Source organism: Monomorium pharaonis, chromosome 2, assembly GCF_013373865.1.
Source record: "Monomorium pharaonis isolate MP-MQ-018 chromosome 2, ASM1337386v2, whole genome shotgun sequence".
NCBI lineage: Eukaryota > Metazoa > Arthropoda > Insecta > Hymenoptera > Formicidae > Monomorium > Monomorium pharaonis.
Genome location: NC_050468.1, coordinates 13,023,773 through 13,040,162, shown reverse-complemented (window position 1 = coordinate 13,040,162; position 16,390 = coordinate 13,023,773). Strand labels below are relative to the sequence as shown.

The 16,390-nt window shown below is 27.1% G+C and overlaps 2 protein-coding genes across 2 annotated transcripts; one reads left to right on the top strand and one right to left on the bottom strand.

Moving 5' to 3' along the window:
- Positions 1-1,653: 1,653 nt before the first annotated feature.
- On the bottom strand, positions 1,654-6,560 carry LOC118644542. Its single transcript, XM_036283245.1, has 3 exons — positions 6,054-6,560; positions 2,566-2,685; positions 1,654-2,041 (listed from the first exon to the last, which is right to left on the bottom strand). The coding sequence occupies exons 1-3, from the start codon at positions 6,198-6,200 to the stop codon at positions 1,925-1,927; spliced, it is 384 nt and encodes a 127-aa protein (XP_036139138.1). The 5' UTR covers positions 6,201-6,560; the 3' UTR covers positions 1,654-1,924.
- A 92-nt stretch (positions 6,561-6,652) lies between these two features.
- On the top strand, positions 6,653-11,909 carry LOC105836183 (prothoracicotropic hormone). The gene is made up of 4 exons (XM_012680039.3): positions 6,653-6,730; positions 7,311-7,547; positions 9,462-9,602; positions 11,540-11,909. Exons 1-4 carry the CDS (start codon positions 6,710-6,712, stop codon positions 11,705-11,707), a joined length of 567 nt encoding a protein of 188 aa, XP_012535493.1. The 5' UTR covers positions 6,653-6,709; the 3' UTR covers positions 11,708-11,909.
- The last annotated feature ends 4,481 nt before the right edge of the window (positions 11,910-16,390 follow it).

Here is a 16,390-nt window from a genome sequence, read left to right as displayed (position 1 = left end):
TAATGTATGAAGCTTGATAGGTCTTGTCTGTAATTTAATATTAAAAATATTTGTACATAAATATACTTGTGTATACATACATAAATATTATTTTTAAAAAGTACTAGAATATAAACATAAAATTACTATTGAATTGTGCAGTATTTTGGGCTATAAATTTATATTAAAACGATGTCTAATAGTATACTTTAAAATTCTTATTATTTTAAATATGCAAATTATATAAATTAAATAAATTAAATAACCACCTCGCGTGAAATAAAGATCATAAATAAATAGAATCTTTTGTGGAAAACCAGGCTTTATACTTTTTCACGTACTAACAACCGTGTATAAAAGATTATCTTTTCTACATAATTTTTAAATAATAGATTCTGCATTTTTGTAAAATGATAAGCATATGCATTTTGTTATCTTTTAGAATACGTTGTATTGTGTTCTTCGACAAACATCAACAGTTTGTTATGTATATATGTTATATGTGTATATGTAACCTAAGATGGATCTTCCTCTGGGTCCAATAAACGTGTCACTTTATTTTCATTTGTACAAACGTGTCACTCACGACTGCCGCCAATATATTTTCTCATAAATATCACCAACCTTGTTTCTTGCAACTGATTAATTAAACGTAAAAACGTTTACATTTGGCTCTACGATTTGGAAAACCTATACTATATTCCTGTATGGCACCAGCTGCAAATTTTAATCACATTTAAAATATATTTTTAATATATTATAACATTGGCAAGTGTAAACTTAAAAAAAATTATTCTATTCTTATTTATCAATTATCTAATTATTTGTTTCATGATCTAAATGCATTATTTTACAATTAAAATTGAAATTGGTTAAGCTTCTTACGTATATTGTATACAAATATAGAATAAAATACATTTTTTTTAATAAATAAGAATATTTTCATTGTAAAATTTTTGTATAAATAATTGTTTAATGTTTTGGTTTGTTTATACAATATATTTGAAAAAAATATTTTTATTTTAAAAAATAATTTCATCTTTTAAATGATTTTTAGACTGTAAATAAAATTTTCTACATTTTTTGTATTTATTTGTGTACATACTCCCCTTACATTTGTAATGTTTCATCAAAATCTGAATTGTAACAGTTAATCTTTCGTATAGATTACAAAGAAAGTAAATAAAAAAAAAATTTTTTTTTGTAAAATAATTAATCAAATAGGGATACTGTTATAAACTTCCACATAAAATATTTTTTTGATATTTTATTTAATTTATAAGATATATTTTTAAGAAATCAAAAGCTCTTTATCTTTGGGAGTAGTTTCGCTCGTTTAAATCATTTTTGAGTCATTATAGAAATTTTCATTGAAAAATATATTGTAAATTTTTCACAAACTGTACAATCAATTAAAAAAAAATTATCAAAATGAATTTAACTCACTTGCAGTATACTTTATTTAAGGGATGTACTAGATACGTCCTTAGGATCTTCATAGATGTTTTCTAGTCCTTGTAGAACGTCTCTCAAAGGTGCTATATAAAAATGTTCATTTTATAATTAGAATTTATTTTTAACTTTCCGTCTCATACGTAAACATTTTAAATTAAGAGAGAATATCTACAAAATAAGATTTTGCACATTTCTAATATATAAAATATGCACGTTTAAAATTATATATGTATTTTTAAAACGGTACAATAAAAATTAATATAAATGTTTTCCAGATATTGTTAAATAAATTTGTTCCAAATATAACTACCTCTCATATTGTATAGTTATACAGACCATTTTATATTGCATCAAACGTTAGAACTTCTTTAAGAATTCAAGAAAGAAACATTTCATACTAACTTTTTTGTAAAGAAAATGATATTGTAACATATGACAACTTTGGAATAGATATTGGAACATTCTCGTGTGTCATTAGAGCATGATTAACCTAATCCAATGATCCTGTGCACGCACATAAATGCAAAAACCGCAAACTGCGTGCAAGGATGAGGAATGACTGCCCGCAATCGATTCTGCTTTCTGGTGCAGAAAATAATTCTTGACCCTGAAAATCGCGTCTATGTGCATCATTTATCGTTAATATTTGTCGCGCGTAAGCAGTGCGGAAATGATGCAATAGCAAACGCAAATGGGAGGAAATATGAAACGAAATTGAAATACGAAAGTATTTAGTACCTCGAAAATGGCACACTAAAATGCAAAAGCAAAAAAATATTTGTGTTTTCTCTTTACAAAAATATTCAATTCACATTTCAATTATTTTAGATTGTTTATGTAAAAAATTCTATGTTAAATTATATCGTTTTTATTAAATGAAGAGCCTAAACAAAATAATCTAAATACATAGAAAGTATTACTATTTATTTTATTAATAACAGTTTAATTTTTAATTTTTAATTATAACTAATTACTTTTAAAATAAACTTTTATTTATTAAATTTTTTCTAAGTTAAAAGTTTATCTATGTAAAATTATAAAAGAAAGAAATTATAAAAGAAAAACAACTTTTACATACAAAATAATATTTTTTTTAAAAATAGAATTTGACAAAATTGTCAATGTACTTACATATAAGAAGTGCCAATGCCAGTCTTGTAGTAATTCTGCGGCGTATCTTGATGCATAATAATAATTTCTCTGAATTTTATCTCCAACCCTCCATAAAGTGTGTGCCGTATTTTTGTCGATCTTGAAACACAGTCAGTGATGCATGAAGTCAGAATATGTAATTTTACCAATTAAATTAACAAACAGTTTAATATTTTTAATACTAACATCTATAAGATTTTCCCTTCACGAAAAACTGTAAATAATTTATTGCAAAAAATAACTTTATTGGCAATTCTTATACAAAAAAATTTAATTTTTTATTGTTTTATATGTAAACTTAATTTTAAAATATAATATCAAATTTACTTGATATTCTATATTATAATTGTTTTAAGTAATAGTCTAACTTTTAAGAATACAAATACAACTTTTTGATTTAGTATAGAATTACAGCACCAGTGAACAAATATAATAATTTATGATACATATTTATCTATAAATTAAATAAGAATAGTAATATTAAATTGATATTTAATAATGTTTAGTATTTTAATAAAAGAATATAAAAGCTTGTAAATATCTGTCTATATTTTTTTATTAATATAGGCAGATGCTTCACAAGTTTCTATATTCTTTTATTATTAAAAAAATAATAACTTTGATTTAAAAAATGAAAATGATAAAAACTACCAATAAATGACCGATAAGCTAATGCATTTAGTAAATGACCATCGTGCAAGTTTTTATTTAAAAAAAAAAAAGAATACATATACAAAAAAATATTTTAATTAAAAAATAACTTTATAATAATAATAATAATTACGACAATAATAATTTTTAAAAGTTAATCAAAATTATAACAATTAATATTTAGCTATGTGAATATAATTAAAATATAACTTATAATCTGTTGACACTTGAACGTGAATGATCGTTCACTGTTGAAGCGCTTTCGCTAGTGAATGATCGTTGAAATGTAATGAATGCTTCCTTATTGTATTATATTACATTTTCAAATAAAAATAAATTAAATTTATATAAAAATTATATAAAAATTATTATTTTGATTATTATTGCTTTACTATTTTGATATTTGTCTTATTATTTTAATATTTTTTTTAAATAGTCATTTATTGATGACTAACAATTGGTATAAAGACCTCAAATAATGCTTTTTAAAGTAACATTTAATTTAAATTATATTAATTTAATCTTAACGTATCTTTTAACTAAATTAATTTTTTGTTCTTGTAACGTTTAACATAATTAATTTTGTAAGCTATTAACTTTAACTTTTAGTTAAAAAAATATTAACTTACCAAGTCTAAATACACACACACACACACACACACACACACACACACACACACACACACACACACACACACACACACACCATTTTTCGGAATATCTTTTGACAGAAACTGTTTACAATTCTTCACAATAATATTTAAATTAATTAATTACGTTGGTCAAAAAAACGTTAAAGTTTTCAATACTGAAATTTTAAAAGCCAGTACAACAAGTAAATTTCTTCTTCTAAATATTACTTATATAAGTATTAAAAGATGTTTTGCTTAAAAAAAAAATAGTACAACCAATAGTTTTTTAGGAAGCCCTTTCTGGAAGCAGAAATGGTACAACATTTTATGATAAGTATTCAAGCATCGTATGATCTTATTCCAAAAATGGAATTGTCTGTATTAAAAACAAATAATTAATCTCTCATTAATCAAAAAGTAAGATATTTCTAGATATTTATTATTTTTTCCATCTTCTATATACATATTTACAAAAAAATATGATGGAAAGATATAATTAACATTAAAACACGATGTAAACAGCTAGTGCTGTATCTTTAATCTTGATTTTTAATCACATGTAATGTCGAGGGGGTCGAGGGTGAAACATAGATGGTAAGATGATAAAATACAAAGTTGTGCAGTGCATCTGATACTCACGAATTATGCACGATATTCTCTAAAGAATGCTTTCTATCTTCAATATTGTTTTAGCTACGATCAATTTCTTTTAGCCGGATCAATCATTTCGTACACTAAAAAAAAATGCAATATATCCAGTAAGATATGTTGCGGACTGCCAACTATAGATATACTCAATACAATAATATATGCGATTGCAGTATCAACATTGTACTTGCATTAACAGTAAATATTAGTGTATTGAGTATTTTATGTATATAGTTGGCAGCCCGCAATTACAAATGTTCTTGGCTATATTACTTTTTTTTTCTGTGTATAATTTAAATGATTATTATTTTTAATTTATCATGTGTATTATTGTTAATGCATCAAAGACAGTGCTGTCTATTAGATATTAGATATTATAAATTATTATTAGATAATAATTTATTAGATTATTATTATTAGATATTATATAATCTTTTCATAAGTTTTTTAATTCGACATAATCTCGTGCAACGAGAAGCATTTAATAGAGAACATTGGAAAGCATTCCTACGATGGTTACGCAATTTGACGCACGTCGCAATTTGGCTTGCATGACTCCAAAATGCGTTGCGTAGTTTCATCGCACGCGAATCCCGTGAGCGGTAATGAGAAGAGGACCTATATGTTTTCATTACCTCTGTGTACGCATGTGTGTATGTGTGTGTACATTACCGCAAGGTGGAAACGATATCTCGCGCTTGGTTAACTCATACTAATATCACTCTGGAGACAGCGATCCCTGCAAATTCTGATGTTCCATTGTTAAAACTTACGACGTGCTCGTTAAAGACAAGCTTCAATACTCATGTATCGGTGCACGAAAAGAACAATTTTGATGCCAGAGAGAAAGTAAAATAATTTAAAAATTTAGCTAGATACAAATCTTAAAATAATTTTGTTGAATTACCAAAATAATTCTGGTCATTTAAATTAATTGCTAAAAAATGTTAAAACTCAAGTTTAAATAAATTAATATTTTCTTAACTAAATCAAGTTAAAGTTAATGGCTTATAAATTTAATTTAGTTATGTTAAAAATTACAGGAATAAGAAACTACTATAAATTAAAAGTCACGTTAAGATTAAATTAAATCAAGTTAAATCAAAAGTTTGAAAAACACATTATATATATTAAATTAGAAAATTATAATTTAATCAGATTACAAAACAATTTTATGATTATTTGTTGGTCCAATATTTCTCTACAGGTTCCATAACTGCAATTTTTTTTTCTTTTTCAGTAAATTGTTAATTATATTCGTTACATATACTTAAAGAATTGATAACTTATAACATGATTTGTACTCTATGAAGAACTCTATGAATAACAACTTGTATCAATAAAAATTATGTCACACATAAATATTTACTGAATTATTTAAATAAAACGAAAAGGTACTTCATAACCGCTTTCTCTCCTTCGATGATATAAATTTTAATAAATAAATATTTCCAATAGAACTTCCAATATAAATTTAATAGTAATTTTAAATAAATGTTTATAATAAATATATGTAGTTTAATACATTATACGTACCAGTAAATGTACTAGACCAAAATCGAGATACCGCGAAAATATCTCACATTTTGCGAGCGAAAACTCTGTTATATAGCTTGTTTGAAAACTGCAGGTATGAGCTTTACCTCGAGAGTCATTCTGCATCACTTGCATTTCCGAACGCATTTGTCAATTTGCTGGTACACATAGTTTTACGTCACGGTAGTAAATAGCGGACAGGTATCGTGAAATTGGAGTTTTATATATGCCGACTTTACAACCACATTGCAACGTTATCCAGCAGTAGCATTGGAGCAAATGTTTCGAATAAAATAGGTGGACGCCCTTATATGTACTGTGACCTATTGTCGGTCGTAAGGGCCGAAGATTCGAACTCTCTCAAGGAAACTGGTACTGTTACTTATTGTTAGTGTTGGAGGTGAATAGAGACGAGAGAAACAAAAGACAAATAGATGCTGCGTAGCTCAAACAAAGGCTGCTTGAAATTTACGCATCCCCCTCGGACAGATATCGAGTAGCATTAATGGCATCTTGACGATGATGTAATAGAATCTTACCTATCATTGAAATATGGGGCTATTTTATTTTCATAATTTCGTATATAAAAGACGGATATTAAAAACAAGTCTCCAGTATACGGTGATAACTCGTGCGAAACGTGTCCTGGAAAGAGGATGAAGCTTCTTATTTTTTTTGTAAGCATTAGATACGATTGCGTTGCGATCCTCCTGTAATTTATTATATTTTACTTGTGTTTGTATAAACATAATACTTAATAATACTGCTTAACATCAATTTAAAATACATAGAACATTAAATAGAAAAATTCTTTTTTCATTTCAACATTTTAGACAATAGATTTTGATAAATTAATGATTTTTTAAATAATTTTTCTTTAGGCAAAAATTTGGTTTTCTTTGGCAAAATTTTAGTAAAACTGTATAAAATTTTAATAGTTTAACACTATATAGCAAAATTTTTCAAAGTTTATGCTGACCTACTATCAATTTTGAGAGCAAATTCTAAAAGAAAAGTTTCTCAGTACATAATTCGAATCTATTTCTTAATATTTTAATTAAGAAAAATTTGATTTTATTTCTATAAAAATTTTATCATTAAAGTTAAATTTATTCCTATAAAAGAAAAACAATTTGCATGTGCTATTAAGATTAGATACATAATTCCAATAAAAAAATATTACACACGCAATATAAATAAATCTTACCCTAACTAATTATTTTAATTACAACGTATTTAAATGATTAATCAAATCAGGTAATGATCCACGGTTTGTCGGCGAAGAGCACGGAGGAAGTCTTATCAATTGGCCGGTGGAAGGAGCAGGTTATCGCACCGGAGTTTCTATTAAACACTCGCGAAGATGTCTCCGAGAGCAACCGGAACGCATTTTTTTACGAGGACAAGCGTAACTTTCGTCCTGAGGGACTCGGTGAGGTTAAACGAATCACCGGTGCCGAGGACATCGATCTACAACCACGTCTTGTAACGAGAGTACGTTTGCATAATTCGTAAGAATTTTTCTTCTTTCTTTTGCGAACAAGTGGCATCGTTACGCGACACGCATCTCACGCGATACACTTCAGCCAAGTTTAGATTACGAATTCATCATTTATACCCGAGAAAGTTGAGTGCTCGCTTCCACTGTGACACCAGACTGTCAACCGAAGTTGTTTCTTTATTTAAATAATTCAGAAGAGAATAAAAGGATGATGTACAGATATTTTGGTTCTACTGCTAAAAGTATTAAAGTTATCGAAATTCAAAAACTCAAAGCTTTTTAAATTTATTGTTTTTTTTTATTTTTCAGTTAATAAAAAAAACACTCAAATTTTTTATCACAAATATCTGGTTTTCTACTCTAGCTGCAAAGAGAACAACAAAAAATTTGATATTAATATATTTAGATTTAACTTATAATAGTTATATATATATATATATATATATATATAGTACAGGAAAATAACTCTATTCTGCTGCAGTTTTAAATAAATGACTTAAACAAGTCAGAATCAAAAGGTAGAACCAAAAGGTTTATTAAACGTCGCGTAAAGTTTATTAAATGTGTATAATAATTTTCTAAATAAAAGTTTTTCGCATGGGCCGTCAACATTAATGGTAAAGGGTATCCAGATTTATGTAGAAATAACATCTACAAATAAAATGACTTTTTATGCTGGATGAAAAATTCTATTTACTTTTTGCAAGTCTAATATGACATTAAATATGTTCTGAACTTCATAAAAGGTGATCATCACTTTTTTCCATTTAGTTATCCATTTAGTTTTAGCTTCGTGTAACTTGCTTTGCAATTGGTTGAAGGCAATAATAAAATAACGAAAAGCGTAACATTCACTTTACATACACATGTTGCATATCATATGGAAATTCATCTCGTAGAAAAGTCAAAAGTAAGCTCATTACAAAAGCTATCAACTAACGCATGGTAAACACTGTACATCTCTTCGTGTATTTAATTAATTACTTTCATCCTAACGAGCTGTTATCTTGATATTTTTGTATTGCAGCATTCCACTATTTGTACGTGTGCAACATAAAAGATATTAACCCCGCACATTATGGCGGAAAATATAATTTAACTCGATGACAAATTGATTTAATTTAACATATAATTCTCAACGTATAATTTTCACGATATTAAAGAAATACTTTAGAGCGAAAACAATTTTTTAACATGTACATACTGCACATACTCTTTTATGTATTTACACATCTACTTATATAAATTTAATATCTACAAATTTTACGTAAATTTAAAATTGAGAAAAGATTTGCCATTGATTGCCTTCCATCTTAATTGAAACTAAAAAGTTGAGAAAATTTTTTAACTATTATAAATGGCTATAGTTTAAATGGCTATAGCTAAAATAAATAAAAAATATTGCAAGTTAAAATGAGATGGTTAAAATAAAATATAAATTTTTTAATCAAAATCTTTTAGTTTAATTTTTGAAAAAAAGTTATTTTATAGACATTGCAATAATCTTACTGTTAGTACACGCAACAAACAGACACATATATTTTACATAAACGTAAAAACTAAAATTGTTCAGTAATGGTTAAAAGATTATGTTAATCAAGTTAAAAAACGTGTTTATTTTTAAATTTGTGTATAAAAACTAATAAACATTTAGCCAAAATTTATATTAAATATGTACAAATATATACATAAATGCAGAGAAAAATATTTGCAGCAGTTTTCTTTTAAAAAATTTCTAAAAATAGGCCTCTCTCTTTCTTTTGCGCGCGCGCTGAAAATTAAAATATTTTTTATTATTATATTATTATTTATTAGAATATTATTCTTATTGTTATTATTATGATTATGATTATTATTATTATTATTATTATAACATGTAATCATCACTTGACACATTGCATTCACAGTCTCTGTCATGCATCTGCGAAGCGCAATATGAAATAAGGGATCTGGGCGAAGGACACTATCCGAGATACCTGACCGCGTCAAGCTGCAAACAGAAAGCCTGTTTGAACAAGTTTAATTCCTGCCGACTGCTGCACTACATGGTAAGATCGCATGACAATCGATAATCTATGGTAAGAAATAGCGAAGCTTGTTCGCCGCCCGTAAGTGCGCCCAAGTGGATGTCGAGTATTGTGCAAGTATACACAACTTTAATTACCGCCGACCGCGTAAACTCTCAGCTTATTGATCACCGGACGTCCCATCGCCATCCGGATAAACATTGTCATCCGTCGCGGTGGTGAGTCGCGCCGCCTCGATCGCGATATCAAACAAGTGTGCACGTTACAATTATATAATAGACGTACGTTTAATTAAGGTTTACGCGTTTAATCTAACACGTTTTGATTATGCAATATTAATCTTATATCAAATACAACTATATCAAATACATCTAAATCCTATTTTTATTTCACTAGAAAGGTAATGTAAAGTAAATATCGATACCTGTTTGCTGTTTCTGTTACTTTCTAATAACGTCATTGTATAATGTGAATTTAATTGTTATTGACATTTGCAAAAAAGTATACTTGCTAAGGTATAAATAAAGTCTTAATTTTTAAAAAATCTATTAAAATATAAAAATATATAACACAGTTTTTATTAAAAAACACAGAGATGTGTAGTTTGTAACGAAAAAGACAACATTACAATGCGTAATGTATATTATTTTCTGCGCCGTCTATTTTTATCTATCAGAGACAGGGGAAGATGCTGAACAGAGTACAACATTCAGTAGTAGCAGTTTCACTCGCCCAGAGCAATACGCATTTGTAATTGCATTATTTGCAAGAAATGCCGTTAAAATCGTTAATATTAAAGATTAATTAATTTCAGTGCAGTGTTAATATTAAAGGTTAATTTATCTCAGTGCGATGTCCGTTACATTCATAATAAGAATTTATCTGCCAGTCAATTCTAATTAATAGTATTAATTTACATGTGATTACTCATCCGAGACTTGTTATGGATAACGAAACAGTAAATGACAGAACAACATGGTATAACAGCTAACAACTAGTCCTTCATATCATTAATTATTTTTCACGAGAGATCAGTCACAATTGTCTGGAACTAGTTTTTTTTTATCGTATTGTTGGACATAAAAATCTGAGAAACACGTATTTTTTTTTATATTGGTCCAATTTGAAATTTAACACAGACTATTCTAAAGTATTTATAGTCGAATTTTGTTTCAATAACTTCTTAAGTAATATCTTAAGATTCAATTCCAATCTTAATTGATATCTTAAAACGGTACTTAAGACACTCATAAATATAAAAATTGATTATGAATACCGATTTAAATTTTATTACGTACATCATCTAAATTTAACAGGAATGGCTATGTTTCAAAGGATTTTTAGCCTGCAAAAGAATCTGAAAGAATCTTGATAGACTCTTTCAGTATTAAGGAATACGTGTTGTACAATTATCTTACCTCAACGTTTTTTACTTTTTGTGTATATATCTGAATTTAAGTCAAAATTAGAGGGTAATTTAAAGTTTGGTTCTTTACATCCCCATATGATTTGCGAAGAATTAAAAGATGAAATAACTCCTCAAAGCTAAAGAAGACGGGAGTATTTTGAAAAATATTAAATTTTTGACAAATTTAAATATATAGTTATAAAGTATTTAAAAAGTTGTGAGTTTTGTTTAAAATATTTACTACTATATAACCATAGCCGATTGAATCGAGTACGTAGATTAAAATCTTATTTATTACAACTTAGGGAAAATGTGTGTTCTCGGTCTCAACAACATATTTCATGGAATCAAATCAGTTTTGAACAATTGAAACTATTTCCTTGTCAGAAATACAATAAATTTTGAAATTATTATCGCAGTATTTACAATAAATTTGTAAATATTTGCACAATAAAAAGCTATTTATAAAATTAAAATTTTTATAATATATGTATATAATGCCCAAAAATTTAATAAAACCAGTAATCGGGATTTTGTTGTTTTTATACAGGTTCACGTGTTAAGTCAACGCGATTTGAGCGAGTTAAGTGACGATCGTTATTCGGACGATAATGAATTTCCGGAAACACCACTTCCAGAAGCTCTCCGTCATAGGTGGCAACTGAAGCCGATGAGAATCCCAGTTGCGTGTGTGCCGGCGACAGGTAGAAGAAAATAATATATGATTAGAGCTTGGACGTATAAACCGACGGAAGAGATAGAATTTAACAGCTTTTATCAAACACGTTAAAGATTAATAAGTATTTGGCAAATAGATTCGTACGATATATTGAATTTTACGCTTCTGCTTGCGTACAATACACGGCTTACAATACAAAATGTAAAATATAAAAGTGATAAATAAATAACTAGATTGTGGATTTTGATTGTGTAATTTTTTTCTTATTAATCTTAATACTTAAAACTTATGTTTAGCAAAATTACAATATTTCTACTGTTAACAACAAACGAGATAAAGGAAGTTTATCAGAAAAATAATTAATTACAATATAATGTAAAACAATTGATTTTCCAATCTCTCACAATTTTTCCATTGCATCAAATCGGATTATATCAAATTTAAAAATAAATTACTATTAATTCAATAATTTTTCATGTTTTTACAAAATAAAAATCTTTAATAAAGTATCATTAAACTAACAGAAATCAATGTTATGATAGAACATCTAATAAAATCAATAATATGATATTCTATAGTGTACTTTTGAGAAAATACAATTTAATTCTCACTCTGTTTATAAATACTATATAAATAATATATATATTTTTTTTTAACATCGGAGTGTAGTTCACAGTTTTATGTTATATAAAGAGACTGAATATCAGCAACTTACGCAAAACGAATGAAACAATTTTATGATGCAATTTACGGTTACGGTTAGAGCATCAAGAAGATAAAGAACTAAATCCAATTGAAACGTTAATGCTGCAATCCATTTCACAAATTTGCTACAAAAACTGTGCTTTTTAATATATTAATCTATTATTCATTTGACATTTTAATCTATTATTCATTTGACAAATAAATCATTTCATTTTTTTTTCCAAAAATGCAATATTAAAATTAATTTAAATTTAATTTGGTGCTCTCTAAATCAAAACCAGTAAAATCTTATCGATTTGCAGTGTCAAAGAAGAAGGTAGGTTAATTATGGTCTTTATAGATGGCTAATACCTGTGTTATAATTATATACAAATTCCAGTAATATTATTTATAATTTTGTAGAATTATTTGTTTAGTAATCCGCAGTTGTGCAATAGCGCTATGCTATACAACATTTATAATAAATCTTTTTTACTTTTGAGCATTTTAAAACTTTTTCCATATATGTTTTATATGTGTGTTGAATTACACACATACTATCTCATCCATTTTAAACTTGGGCATGTTATATTGCGCAAATATATGTACAATATATACAAATATACTCGTAAATGTTTTTTTTTATTTAACATTTTATTCATCATTCAAATTATACTTTGTAGTTTAGCACTTTATTTACCCAGATAGCCAAATCTACGAAAGCACAGCATGTCTATTATCAACTGTTAGCGAAAAAATAAATTGTACAGACCGAGTTTATAATATCAAAAAATGTCGGCCAATTGCAGTCATTTAAAATACGACAAAGCTTGTTTATTATGTTATGCCAACAGATTTTTGGTAGTAATCGAGCAAGATTTGCGATTTCTGTTCGATTTGTGCTGTCAATCTGCCATCAAATTGCTCGCACATGTAGATTCTTTTCGATTTCTGCTACCAAACTGCTATCAGATTCTGTGAGCAGGTTCTGCTCACAGTAAATTGTAAACATAATGTTGAAATAACAGACGCCATCAACTTTTCAAGAAATTTATTGCCAATCTGCTAGTATATTGCGTGCGTTTTGCTTACAAAGTTAAGTACGCAATGAAAGTTTAATGCACAAAAAACATTACTGTTTACATTTATTTCTATTTTGAAATAAATAAGTGAGAATTCAATCTTAAGCCATATAGACAGAAACGCTTATTCGCTTAAACGTTTATTAACTTAAACCAGTTTATTGGACACAATTTTACCAAGGAAAGAAATTATTTCTTTTAGCATAAGTAAGTATCACATCTTGTACACCGATCGGTAGGAAATTGTGTCCCTTGTCAAACTTCACACAGTACCCGGCAGTAGTAGGAAACACGCCGATATTGCATCCTTAGCAAGGAAGGAGAGTGAAGTTTGGGAAGCGACATTCCTGCCAGTTAGTGAACTCATTATGCATGAATTTCCGAACACCCTGTATAATTTTATTAACAAAACACTGTATTTTTTAAAACAAAATCTATTTTTTAAATATATTGTAATTAAAAAGTCACGTTATTATTAACTTTTTTATTTTACTAGACAACACAGACGCGTGCTAATTAACTTTTTATTTTTTAAAAATAAATTGCAACAATAATTATATAGATAAGATCTATACAAATCTGACAGCTGTCAGAATTTAATTGCAATGACAGTTACTCTTGCAACACGAAGTAAACGCAGCAAGAAAACCAATCAACATTGCTGTCAACAATAAAATCACTTACATGGATTTTTTAAAGAGGATTATGCAGTATTGTTATATTTTTATATATAAATAATATCTTAAGTTTAGATTTGATTATTTGAATCTAAAATCAATTAAACAACATATTAACAGAAATATTAAGTTTTTAATTTAAAATATTGTCAACACTTTATTAAGTCATTGTATAACATCTAAATAGAAGAGGAGGTCATAATATCATCTCTGCCTCTATATTTATAATTGCAATTATCTATTCAAAATTTCTCAATGATTATAATTAAAAGAAGATTTACTGGAATAGTATTATCAGTGTATTATCATTGAAAGACAAAGAATATATTGTATTACTAATTGATATACTGATATTTGTAAGGATAGCACTGAAATCAGACTATTCATTATTTTTCAGTGAATAACACAAATTCCGGTTTAAAGAATAGAATTTTTTGCAATATATCGAACGTATGTATGCAACAAGTTATATTCAGCACGCGACATAATTGAACAGGCAAGATCGATCGTTCGCTTGCTAGCTAGGGGCTCGGCTCGCATAATAAAAACCTTCCTGTGTTTCCGGTCGTTCTAAAGTTACCGAAGTAATCAACGCGGCAGCACGAATAGCAACGCGCAATGAAATCTGCGCCGTAGAGGTCCAATTCCGCACAATTAATCGTGCGGTAAAATACCCGATTAAAAGGAAGTACAGGAGCGTGTTAACGACAGCCTCTGTCTTTACCGATAGATTTAATTTTAGCTATACTTCACGGCAGATTTTTTTGCATCTCGTAATTTTGATTCCTTCGCGCTTATAGGAAGAAATTATTCTAAAATTACATATAATTTTGATACCACGAGAACATATTCATTCTCTCTCTCTCTCTCTCTCTCTCTCTCTCTCTCTCTCTCTCTCTCTCTCTCTCTCTCTCTCTCTCTCTCTCTCTCTCTCTCTCTCTCTCTCTCTCTCTCTCTCTCTCTTTCTCTGTTAATAAAGACAATATTACTAATGTACCATAAAATTATTGTGTTATTTAACGAACGTTTTTTTATTGATTGTTTTATATACTATTTACATATACAATATATGTACATGACATTAATTTTAAGTAGCATTGCTTGTCTTATATAAAATGTTATTAATAATAATAATAATAATTTATAATTAATATAATTTTTCTTAGTTTTTATAATAAATGTCATAGAAGGAACATAAAGGTATAATAGAAAAAAATTGTTAATTATTATATTATATTTATGTTTATATATATTATACATATTAAAAATGAATTATAGAAAAAATAATTTAACATTAAACATTCAACGTTACTATTTTTTTAAAAATACTTCTAATTAAAGTATTTTTAAACTTAATTAATAGTTAATTAAAAGACGAAAAAGATTTAAAATATTAAAAAAATAAATTTTTTATTTTTCGCTTTTTTAAAAGTATTGTTAAAAGTATTTTCTCATTAATAAAAATAAAAACATTTTTTAACTTAAAATTAGAAAAGCAGAAAACGTAAATTGGTGTGTAGCGAAAGATATGAAGGTAATCATGCTGTGGTGGCGCACAGCTATAAGTAATAAAATAAAACTAAAACGCTGAAATATAATCACCTCATAATTTTGTTCATAAGATGTGATAAAACTGATCTTTCATGCTTTTTCCGAGGGTAAACTGTAGTCGAGATGTACGAAAATTTTAATAAAAATGTTAACGAAAGTTTTTCTTTTAATTTTATTAAAAAATAGATTTAAAAAATTGTTTGTTTAGAGCTGAAATTATTACTATTGTCAGTGCAATATTTAATGATACAAAAATATGATAACTTGATATACTGAGCTTTCTATTAATTAAAGGTGAACCTTATGTCACGTAGATAATAAGCACATAAAAAACAGAGATCGACGTACTATGTAAAAAAAGTCAAAGTCGCAGAAAAACTTTACTGCTACTGACGAAAAGATATAATTAGAAATTTTACAAAGCAGACAATTTTTGATTAACGTAACGTTAAATACATTTCACATACATTCTGAGGAATTATATCAATGCTTTAAACGCGATTTTCTCTCAAAATTGCGTTTTTCAATGATTTTACAGGAATAAGTCAAGTGAATAAAGATATTATTTCTTTTTTTTATTGAAGGACGTTACATTTTCAATAGAACTATGCGCGCAGAACAATCGTATAATTTTTATTACAGAAATTTTCATACTTATATATTTCACATACCTATAGTCTTTCTTTTGTCAATACAATTTCAAAAAGAATTCTTGTTAGCATTGCATT

Excerpts from the sequence above, each read along its gene's own strand:
- LOC105836183 (XM_012680039.3), top strand. The coding sequence starts at position 6,710 with ATGAAGCTTCTTATTTTTTTT. Across the intron at positions 7,548-9,461 it reads AACCACGTCTTGTAACGAGA|TCTCTGTCATGCATCTGCGA; the intron begins GTACGTTTGCAT and ends TTGCATTCACAG. Across the intron at positions 9,603-11,539 it reads GCCGACTGCTGCACTACATG|GTTCACGTGTTAAGTCAACG; the intron begins GTAAGATCGCAT and ends GTTTTTATACAG.
- LOC118644542 (XM_036283245.1), bottom strand. The coding sequence starts at position 6,200 with ATGCGTTCGGAAATGCAAGTGATGCAGAATGACTCTCGAGGTAAAGCT. Across the intron at positions 2,686-6,053 it reads TTGGTCTAGTACATTTACTG|ATCGACAAAAATACGGCACA; the intron begins GTACGTATAATG and ends CTGTGTTTCAAG. Across the intron at positions 2,042-2,565 it reads GGCATTGGCACTTCTTATAT|GGTCAAGAATTATTTTCTGC; the intron begins GTAAGTACATTG and ends CGCGATTTTCAG.